General features: G+C 55.6%; 2 protein-coding genes across 3 annotated transcripts in view; both read left to right on the forward strand.

The window, feature by feature from the left end:
- Positions 1–4137, forward strand: part of Stard10 (StAR related lipid transfer domain containing 10) — a 25475-nt gene extending 21338 nt beyond the window's left edge. Inside the window, exons 3-7 of the mRNA XM_029547805.1 lie at positions 363–510; positions 1032–1135; positions 1737–1854; positions 3482–3534; positions 3724–4137. Coding sequence (XP_029403665.1) covers positions 363–510; positions 1032–1135; positions 1737–1854; positions 3482–3534; positions 3724–3969 — 669 coding nt within the window. The 3' untranslated portion in view covers positions 3970–4137. The remainder of the gene's footprint in view (positions 1–362; positions 511–1031; positions 1136–1736; positions 1855–3481; positions 3535–3723) is intronic.
- A 93-nt stretch (positions 4138–4230) lies between these two features.
- Arap1 (ArfGAP with RhoGAP domain, ankyrin repeat and PH domain 1) overlaps positions 4231–10975 on the forward strand; it is a 65468-nt gene continuing 58723 nt past the window's right edge. For both annotated transcript variants that reach the window (XM_021191782.2, XM_021191801.2), the window contains exon 1: positions 4231–5878. The gene's annotated coding sequence lies outside the window, so the exon portion shown is untranslated. The remainder of the gene's footprint in view (positions 5879–10975) is intronic.

Below are 10975 nucleotides of genomic sequence, written 5' to 3' on the forward strand. Positions count from 1 at the left end.
CCAGGCTGGCCTCGAACTCAGAAATCCACCTGCCTCTGCCTCCCAAGTGCTGGGATTAAAGGCATGGGCCGCCACCACCACCACCGGCTTAATGTGCACCTATCTAAGCTCCTTGCTGACTTAACTGCCCACAAGCTGCTCCTGGAGGATAGGGAGGGCATAGACATGGTGTGCAGGAGCCTGGATGATTTGCCTGAAGAGGATACAGGGCTGAGGTGGGGGGCTGACGGTCCCTTGGTACAAGAGGTTTCTGGGGAGCTGAGCCAGGCTCATGATAAGAAGTGGGCCCTGTTCCTCTGTCTCCCCCCAACCCTGTGCCCCCATCCATGCCTGTGGCCCTGACAACCCATGTCTGTCTGCAGTGCCGGATGGAATGTTGTGATGTGCCAGCTGAGACACTCTACGATGTCCTGCACGACATAGAATACAGAAAGAAGTGGGACAGTAATGTCATTGAGACTTTCGACATCGCCCGCTTGACTGTCAACGCTGACGTAGGATATTACTCCTGTGAGCAGGCACAGAACGAGACTCCAACCCCCTCACCCTCCATCCCCACCCCCACCACGTCTCCTCTAACTCTCTCTCCCTGTGGTCACTCCTGTGCTGGGCTGCTCAGGGCCCTGCATGCTGAGAAGGAAAGCTGTGTTCTCCTTGGGCACGCTTACATGCTCTCCCTGACACACACAAACACATGCATACGCAGTTGTGTGCCTCGGGCTACATACCACAGAGACACATTTTCAAGCACATGCATTCACAGTACTGTCTGTCTTTCAAATATATTCACATACACAGACAAGTAAGAGCAACGAGGTAAGGGCTGTGTGAGACCCGGGGGGGGCAGGGTAGGCAGAGACGGTGGGGACAAGGGTGGTTTCACAGTGTGTCTGTGGTAGGGGTTGGGGGTACCTCTCAGGATGGGGAGGGCTGGCAGTTGATAGGATCCCAGTATTTCTGGCCTCCATCACACCCTCCCTTATAGGAAGATGGGCCAGCAGCCTGGCTGAATTGTTCCTTATCCTCTGCAGGGAGGTGTCCCAAGCCCCTGAAGAACCGTGATGTCATCACCCTCCGCTCCTGGCTCCCCATGGGCGCTGATTACATCATTATGAACTACTCAGTGAAACACCCTGTGAGTTGGCCTGCTCTCCCCTGAGGTGCACAGAAGGGTGATGGGCAGGGCTGGGCTGGGCTGTGGCTGGCTGTCCAGTGACTTCAGTCAGGCATGGGGGCCGGTTTCCTTCCTGCACATTGAGGATGGCCTTCGGGGCCTGTCAAGTAGCTCAGGGAAAGGGCAGTGTGGGCCGGCTCTGCGGTGAGTGGGTAGGATGACCTGGTGTGGGTGAGCAGCCCTTGGGATGAGTGAGGCTGGCCTATAAATGGGCTTAGCAGGAACTAGAAGGCAGGTTCCTGTGGTGGGACTCACTTGAACTCCCTGGGCAGAGAGGGCAGGCAGGTGTAGTTAGCCAAGGCAAGGATTCAGTGCTCACAAACACGCATAAGCCTGGCACAGCCTGGCACTTTCCTAATGGCCCAGAGAAAGTGCAGTGAGAGGGGGCAAGGATGGCCTGGCCTGACTATTTTTTTTTAGGCCTGGCCGGGCACAGTTGTCAAGAAACATGAACAGCTATGGGTTCGTGTGTGTGTGTGTGTGTGTGTGTGTGTGTGTACCTTATAGAGACATTCCCTCTGTCCCTACCCAAGTCTCACCTCCCTGTGCCTTCCATCCCCAGAAATACCCACCTCGGAAAGACTTGGTCCGAGCAGTGTCCATCCAGACGGGCTACCTCATCCAGAGCACGGGGCCCAAGAGCTGTGTCATCACCTACCTGGCCCAAGTGGACCCCAAAGGTGAGGACTTGGCCCTGCAGCCCATCGACGGGCTCCTTCCTTGTACAGGGAATGAACTTGATCTGCCAGGCCATCTGAAGGCCGTCTGTTAGGAGCTGGTTAGTACTGGGGAGGGTCTCTATCCAAAGCTAGTGGTTTGAAAGCAGTGAACCCACAAGGCGGCCAGTGCTCCTCCCGGGAGTTTGGAACTGCCTTCCTGATGCTAGCATTCCTAGCCTGGACCTGCTCTCGCCGCGCCTCCTTCAGCCACATCCCAGAGGCCTGAGCTTTCAGTTCACGTCCGCGACAGCGGAGCCCTCATCTCTGTTGAGGTGGTCTGCCTCCTAGACATCTTCCTCAGGATGTCTTCTGGACACCTGAGACTTGGTGTACCCAACTGTGAACTCACCATTGCCCTTCTCAGACCCACCCCTCGTCAGATCAGTAGCTTGCTTTCTGGTCCCCTTGGTTTAGAACTTGCCGGTTAGTTGGGGCCAGCTTCTCCTTGTCAGCTCCTAAATCCAGCACTTAGTCTCTCCCTCCCTCCCTTTCTTCCGACTCACCCAGGCTGGTCTTGAACTCGCCATCACCCTGCCTTCGTCCCCTGAGTGCTGGGGGTTCCAGGCCTGTGCTAACATACTCAGCCCCTGTTCTCACCTTTTCACCCTCTGACAGCTCCTAGCCTGTCATTCTTCTGGCACTCAGCCACTCTGTTTGTGCAAACAAGCTGCTAGAGGAGATAGAAACAACACTTACTTCCTCTGACTCACCTGCCTAAAATGCCACTGTGACTCTGTCGCCCTGTTCAGCCAGAGCCCCTGCCGAGGGGGGGGGAGGGAGATCTCTAGCCCCCTCACGCACACATGCACACACACCCTTCCACCTCCCACCTCCATGTCCCTCCAGCCTTTATCCTCAGCTAGCTCCCTGAACCTCTGCTTCTTACTCAGTGCTCCCGGGGTCCTGGAGGTGACCTTTCCTGTGTCCCTGATCCCCAGAGGGACGGCCTGCTCCCTGTTTCAGGGCCCATCCCCCTCCAGCAGAACACCAGTCTGTGTTGAAATGCCACACACTGAATTCCTGTTGTGGTTGTCCAGACAGGTGCAGGGTGGGTGTCACAGAATGTGGAGTGAGTTGGTGACTGCACATGTAAAGAAAGGATGGTTAAGCCTTGTTGACAGGATTGTCATTGACAGGGATACCCGGTAGCCTAGGTCAGGGCTCCCTGCTCTTTGAGTGTTCTGTGTGTACAGAGCAGGAATTTGGGAGGGAGACAGGTGGAGAGCTGACCTATGAATTCCAGGGCAGGCTAGACTGGAGTACTGGGACTAAGGAGTCTGAGGAGGCTCGGCAGGACAGACAGGAGAGAGGCTGAACACCAGGAACAGTCCTGGGCTACTAGTGTGAGGAGAGGGAGGTGACAGGCTGGAGCTTGGTGGGTCAGAATGTCACCCCACAGGTTACTTGTGGTTACTTAGGGCCCTGTGGTTTTCTTCTCTGAATTGGAGCTCAGCAGAGAGACAGTGGGGGATGAGCTTGGGGATCTGAGAAGGAATGAAAAGGGGTGGCTTCCCCACAAACTCAGAAGAGGGAGGGGGCTGGCAGTGGGTGGGGCTGGGTGCCTAAGGGCCTCTCCCTGCCCCCACAGGCTCCTTACCCAAGTGGGTGGTGAATAAGTCATCTCAGTTCCTGGCCCCCAAGGTAAGTGGCTCTGGGACATGGGGGAGGGGTGGGTAGCACTGAGGAGTAGGGCAGGGGCAGAGTTAACACTGGGTGATGGCTGATGAATCAGGTCTACCCATGGCTGTAGTTGGGACACTGGGGACCACTGTGCACTGGGGACCACTGTGGCCCTCCAGGCACCCCTAACAATGTTCGAATGGTCTACAGGCCATGAAGAAGATGTACAAGGCCTGCATCAAGTACCCCGAGTGGAAGCAGAAACACCAGCCTCACTTCAAGCCATGGCTGCACCCGGAGCAGAGCCCATTGCCCAGCCTGGCGCTGTCAGAGTTGTCGGTGCAACACGCAGACTCACTGGAGAACATCGACGAGAGTGCGGTGACAGAGAGCCGAGAGGAGCGGGCAGGCGGTGCGGGAGGAGAGGGCAGCGACGATGACACCTCGCTCACCTGAGTGACCCCTCTCTGCAAGGACCAAGACCAGACTGGGGTGGAACCCTGGGGCACTGAGCCTTCTGCACTTCCTCCCTTCCCCCACCTGCCTTCTGGGGGCACTGGGCTCCTGCCCAGGTGGCTGCGGCATGGCTGGACATGGCCCCAATAAATGAACCACACGGCTCCAGCCAGCTCTTTGTGCCTGCTTCTCATCTGCCCGGCACCACGCTGCTCTGTTCTACAGTTATTTCCTTAATACTCTTACTGCTTGAGGGACTGCTGTCCCTATAGGGATCTTCTTTCTACTTGTGACGTAGGGTGGGGCTTGTTGCCTCCCCCTGTCCCGTGGTTCCTTTCTCTTTGTTCATTTGCACGTTCATTTTGCTGGTCACAAAGGTGGTTTGCTCATTTTTCAGGGCTCTGAAGAGGAGCTGGTCTAACCTGAGGTCAGGTTTCTACTGTGTGACGGACTTCTGGTCCAAGCTAGCTTAACACGGTTGGTCTGGCGTACTCTGTCTGGCTCCTGTCATCACAGAAGGAAGGGGAGGGACCCACAGGTCAGAGACCAGGGCTGAAGGCCTCAGAACTGAGCTGGGGCAGTGTGAACTGGAGGAGGGAGAGGGGTGGGTACTGGAAAAGACACTTCCACTGCACTTAGTGTTAAAGACCTTACTTAGGCTGGCCACAGGAATCATGGGGTCCTCTGACCAGGTGCCAGCCCTCACGTTATGCCTAGCTGCTCTGAGATCTAGAGGGACGCCTGGGCTGCCTCTGCTGTCCAAGGGATGCCCAGAGTCCCAGAGTGAGTCATAGGCCCTGCTTTTCTCTGGTATTTTTGGTACCACAAGAACTTGGGGTCAGGAAGAAATCAAGATCTGACCCTATTCACCTCTCCTGGAAAGTCCTGCCAGTGGAAAACCTTAGTGGGCTAATAGTCAAGTGTTTCCCAGAGAACAGTTTCTGTGGCGAAGCCTGGATAGGACCCTGTCACCTGGAACATCCAGCTCTAGGTCTGCCCATAATGGCCAGTAGCTTTGAGAACACCCTGAAAATTTCAGATTCTCTTTTCCTAACCTATAACCTAGGGTGATAATTTTTACCCTTATGCAAGAACATTTTTTTAAAAATTAAACAGAACAAATTGTTCATCACTGGACCAGGCATGTAATAGGCTCTGATTAAAGGGCCCTCCTTTCAGGGCAAAAGCCCCTTGACCCACCCTGCTGAAAGCTGTTCTTCCAAATATGCCCACTGTTCCTATGGAAAAATGGAAGCCCAGTGAAATTAAGGAGCCTGGTTTGGCTGGTCCCAGAGGAGCCCTGGTCTCAGGACCCAGAAATGCCTGCCAAGTCTGGGGATTTCATCTCTGTGGGGAGGAGGTGAGAAACTGCCAGACTCTGGTGGGCCTTTCCCAGCGCCTTCTGCAGGGAGATGCAGTCCTGGGGACAGAAGCAGAGTACTCTAGGAATGGTGCACAGGCCTCCCAGGGAAGGTGGTTGTCCTGCCTCCAATGTGTATGTGTGTGTGTGTGTGTGTGTGTGCGCGCGCGCCTGTGTCCTCTCCCAGAGGGTAGACTCACCAGAACAGGGGTGTCGAGACAAGGAGACTTAAGGGTCCATGGAGTCTCAGCAGGGACAGGGTAGACATGAGGCTCAAAACCTTAGCAAGCTAAGGGTAAAGGAGAGACACAAACCCGGCGGGCCGGTCTGCCTAGGGTACTGAGAATCCGGACTAGGCTGGGGGCGGGACCGGCCGGCTCCCTGCCCGTTCCCCGCCCTCACGTCCCCCGGGTGTCACGTGGGGCGGGCGGAAGCGCCGAGCGAGGTGGGCGCGCCCGGACCTCGGCCGCGAGTTGGCTGCGGCCGCGTGTGACAGACGGTACCGGGACCCCGAGTCCCACCTCGTGGAGTTCTCTTCGCTCAAAACAGGTCAGTGAGGTTGCTGGGACCTCCCAATCGCCAGCTATGGCTTGCACTGCCCCCATTCCTCAGAAGGGAATGGTGAGGCCCCGCTCAATTTTCCCGGGGTCATCTGGTGCGCGCTCTTGCCTGGGGATGAGGTGAAGTGGGGTCGCCTCTGGAGGTGAAGTCATCCAGCCAGACTCGTAGGGGCAGCGAAGGTGAGCTGGTGGACACCAGCTTTCAGCCTTGAGCTCTTCTGCTTTCGGGCTTGCAGGCTCCAGAGCCAGTAGCGTCAGGCAGCTTGGCTTTCCCATTTAAGAAATGAAGACTTCTACCTGGTCTACCCCGGACATGCTTACAGTCTCGCAAAGCTTTAGGACTTTAGCCCTGGACCTGAGGCGTTGGTAACCTTGGGCAGGCTACTTCCGTCCTCTGCACCTCAATTCCCCACCAGTTAATGGGGGCATGGTTTCTCTAGAGCCTACCTGGCCCAGTTGCCAGGAACAGAGGGGTGTGTTGAATGGGGTCAGGCTGGGAGTGGGTGGATGGGCTTAGAGCAGGCTTGCAGTGCAGCGGGGGATGGGGGTTGCTGGGGAGGAGGCGGCTAGGTGTTTGGATACAGATCTCCGTGGGTGGGTTTGGGTCCTGGGTGATTAGGAGCCAGCACAGGAGGTGTCTGCCTTATGTTTAAGTCGGTGTCTTAGGGGAAGCTTCCCTAATGCCTAGACTGGGGGGTTCGGGATTCAGGGTTAGACTTGGGGATGCTCAGGTAAGGATTTGACTGCTGTTGGGTACAGGGGACCCCGATACCTGTACTTGGAAAGTCGTGACTTTTCTGCTAGGGGAAGCCTAGGCTCCTAGCAGCGTCATTATAGGGTAGAAGAAATTCAGCAGAACCCAGAGACAGGCGTGGACAGGTGCAGACCTGGGGAGGAGAGGATGCCTCAATGAGCCTTGGTAGTTAAGTGGCTGTTTGCTGAGACTGGCTGCAAGGTGAGGGGAGAGCTTGTGCCGCACAGCAGGGATACCGATAACCTTCTGAGGAGAGGCAAGGGAGGTGGGTGTGGCTGTAAGGGGTGGCAACGGAGGATGTGCAGAGAACCCACCCTCAGGATTTATACCTGGCTAGAGTTTATTTAGAGCCCGGCCTGGACACCCTGCTCCCCAGTGGCCATTTGCTCACTGGGAATAGCGTACAAGTGAGATGTCCCAGGCAGGGTACTGCTAGCTGTGAAGAGGAGACGGCCCCCGACGCCCCAGGTTTCGTTTGGACATTCAGGCCTCCTTACTTGGCCCCCACTATGCAGAGGAGAATCAGCTTCTGGGCAAAGGTGTTCCCCACCAAGTTTCCTCCTCATCCAAGTCCCCATGTTCTGTGAGACTTCGGGGTTCAGATGTGGGCTGCAGATTGCAGTGCCTTCCAGCCTGGTTCTCAGTCCTGGGTAATGGCAGGTTTCCATGGATGTCTATGAAGATGGGGTACAGACATCTGGAATTCTAGCACTGCTACCAAGCCCTGTGTGACTTTGCCACTCTCCGTTCTTTTTAAGAGTCCCCTTTCCACATCCAAGGGTGGAATGATTAGCCTGCCTTTGTGTTCCAAGATTCAGGCCAGTGTGTATCCTGCCCAGAGTCTGAGTGAAGGAGAGGGGAACCGGAGAGCCTAGCACTGGCTAATGGTGATCCAGGCCTAGGACCTCTGTCTCTAACATTCTCTAGGGCTTCTCCCTCCCCACTCCACTCTCTTGGCTGAGCTCAAAGCCAGCCGCCAATGCCCAAACAAGTGGCCTCTGTTCCTAGGGGAGGGGGAGGGGAGGCAGGCCCTGGGCTCTGGGCCTGCCTGTCCAGCACTGACCCTGCCTCCCTCTTTCGCTGTGGGTCTTAACTCTTGGAAGCCTGAACTGGGTACTGGGCTGTTTGAGGGCTGGTACTTCTTGTCCCACAGCTGCCCTGTCCACCTTGCTTCAGATCTCTGGGCTCTGTCTCTTTCAGAGGGGACCTGATAGGGCGTCCTTCTCAGAGGAGCATGTATACGTGGGATATGGGTGACAGTCAGCCCCTCTCAACTCCTTTCAAGTCTGTCAGGCCAGACTTAGTCCCTCCACAGACAGCATGAGGACGTTGCATTTTAGAGAGAGGTTCTGTGCTCAGAACGACTACCCTATGTCTGACAGTGAAGACAGAAAGTCCCCTTCAATGCATAGTTTTCACAGAGCTCACATTTTACACCAGGACCCCTCCCGCCAGTTCTGACAGAGTCCATCACTTCTTGTCCACCTATCTTTCCCCCAAGCCAGGCCCCTAGACCTGTACATTCCAACTGGGGCTCTCTGGGGACAGCAGTCCCTGCCCAAGGAGGCATATGTCCCCTAAATGACAGAAATCGGGAGTGGGGAGGGGCCACAGCTCAGAGCTCATCGTCCATAGCTTTCCTGGGGAATATCTCCCCGTCCCTCTCATCTTCTGGGTTACAGGTCAGAAAGAAAAGCCTGTTCTATAAGATTTCTGAGGCAGGTATGGTGGCCTATGCCTTTAATCCTAACACTCAGGCAGCAGAGGCAGGTAGATCTCTGAGTTCGAGGCCAGCTTGACCTAGAGAGTGAGTTTAAGGGGAGCCAGGACTACACAGAGAAACCTTGTCTAGAAAAGCTAAGAAAACGGGGGTTGGGGTGGGGTGGGGGAATCAGTCCTAGATCCCTGGGATAGAGTGGCTCGGAGGGACGTGGAGTTAAGTGACTACTTCAACAGCATTAATATTTTATCCAGTATAATAAGTTACTATCTGGGTATAGTCCTATCAGCAATAGAAGCTGCTGTTTCTTGGCCAGTCCCATTTTACAGGTGAACAAAGTGAGGCCAGAGGCAAAGTGATTTTCTAGGGACCAGGCGTTTCTTAGACTCGTGGGGATGCAGCAGTTTTGTTACTTGGAGTGAGACCCTTGAGCGCAGGGAGAGATTTCGCAGATTCAAACTCGGCCCTTTCCTAGATAATCCCCATTGCAGTAACGTCTGCTTAGTCCCCAACACTGGTGGCGATCAGTTTGGGGCAAAGATTAATTTCCTCCCTGTCCCCCTGGCTTTCCCAGACCCTATATTACTGCTGAGGAAGCCAGGGTCTGTAGATGGTCAGCGTCTTGGGGACAATAGCGGGGACGGGAGTCCAGGCTGAGGGTGTACCTGTGCTCTCCTCCCTGCCCGGGGACAGGGGCATCTCTGAAACCCTGAGCTCCTTGCTGGGGCTGCCCACTGCCTTCTCCCAGGGCTCAGGTCTGAGTCCCCAATAAACCAGGAGCTAGCTCTTCTTAGGGACCCTGGTATCGCTGCCATGGTATTGGTAGGTATGGTGATTGAACATACCTGGGAAGGTTCCCAGAGTCAAGAGACCAAGACGCCAAGGCCACCTGAGGTCAAGTGCATTGTGCTTAGGGCTCCAGTGGACCAGGGAGGGTGCAGGGATTAGAGATGCATTTTGTACCCCACCCCATGTATCTAATCTTCTTTTACCTCATTTTCGTTTTGTGAGGACCTCTCAGGGCCATTCCTCCGTCATCATCTCAGGGTAGAGAGGCGGAGCCACATCTGAAGTCTTAATGGCCCAGGACCCCAGGGGAGTCTTGTCTGACCAGGCCAGGCCAGGCTGCAGTAGGTGGTTGCATACCCAGGACAGGACACTTTAAGGCTGAAATGTTCTTGCTCTGTAGCCTCCTGGGAGCCAGGGTCTCCTCCCCCCCCCCCCCCCGCTGGCATCCATCTCTCCAGACATTTTCTTTTCCCCTCTTCCCAGGTCTACCTGTCCCATAGGTGGACAGCACCAGAGAGAAACCAATGGGACAGTCTAGGGCTCGATCAGCGGTAGTGGCTGGAAAGGGGGCACTGCCCATCATCACTCTGTCCCTTGACCCACATTAGCTGTCTCTAAGATTCTGAGTCTGCCATGCTAAGTGTTAGAGACTAAGTCCCAGGGGGCCTACAAAGCTTGGATTTGGAGTGGATCTCCTTGAACTGAAGCTAAACCCTGTGCCACCCTTGGCCACGTTGTCATCACAGTGCAGCTTACTGTTGTGGGTTACTCGGTGGCTTTGGTTCCCCCTCTGGCCTCCAGGCTCATGCAACCACCTATGCCCTGCTTTGCTGCTTCTCTTTCTAGAAATCCACAGAGCCAGCCCTGTGGCCCAGGGGTAGCGTGCGGCACAGTCGTCTTATAGTGGAGAGCCTCAGGGGTAGGACCAGTGACTGCATTCACGAAAGAGAAACCCCGTGGATAGGAGGGTGCCGTAGAACCCAGCCTAAGAGATGGCAGGGTCAAGGGACAAGGTCAAGGATTGCTCTGTGGACATCGAAAATAGCATGAGATGTGGCACAGCAGACCCAGATCAGGTCTGCAAAGGATTGGGGTCAGGCTGGAGGACCCTACAGAGAGGGGCGGTGGGCACAGGCTGAGTCAAGCAGGCTGAGGAGACTGGTTGTACCTTTGGGTGCAGGAAGCTGGACCTTGGCCAGTGCCTTTAGGTTTTTACCTCACCAGCTATGTAGAAGGAGACCTGTTCCTTACAGTATGTGATGCTTCCCAGAAGGCTCTCTGGCTGGGGGGCTCCTTGATACGGGTTGGGGTACACCTGCCAGTCCTTTCCTCTGCCTCCCTCTGTGGAGAGTCCCTGCCATTGGATTCAGCATTTGATGTCGCAGGACTTGGGGCAGGTGGAGCCCTCTCTGTACCCATGGTGTGTGAAGCTAGGCTAGGCTTTCAAACGCCAGAGTGTCAGTTCTCAGGCTCCTTAGTGAGGACCTTCAGTGGACTGTGTGTGGTTTTGTAACTAAGAGGCAATGATCCCCGCCCCCCAGCCCCAGACCTGACCGGGAGAAAGGGGAACCCACTCCCTGAAGGCCCTGAAGGGCAGAACCTGGTGCAGATACTTTCCCAGAGGGCAGATTCCCCTTGCTTGGGGAAGAGGTGCCAGAGTATTAGCTAATTAGCCCGTCAGCGTGGGCTGCGTGTGCCCCCAACACCTGCTAACTCTTCCTCTGCTCTAAAGATGACTCAGCCAGGCATGGTGGCGCACGCCTTTAATCCCAGCACTCGGGAGGTAGAGGCAGACGGATTTCTGAGTTCGAGGCCAGCCTGGT

Source organism: Mus pahari, chromosome 1 (genome assembly GCF_900095145.1).
Source record: "Mus pahari chromosome 1, PAHARI_EIJ_v1.1, whole genome shotgun sequence".
NCBI classification, from domain to species: Eukaryota; Metazoa; Chordata; class Mammalia; order Rodentia; family Muridae; genus Mus; species Mus pahari.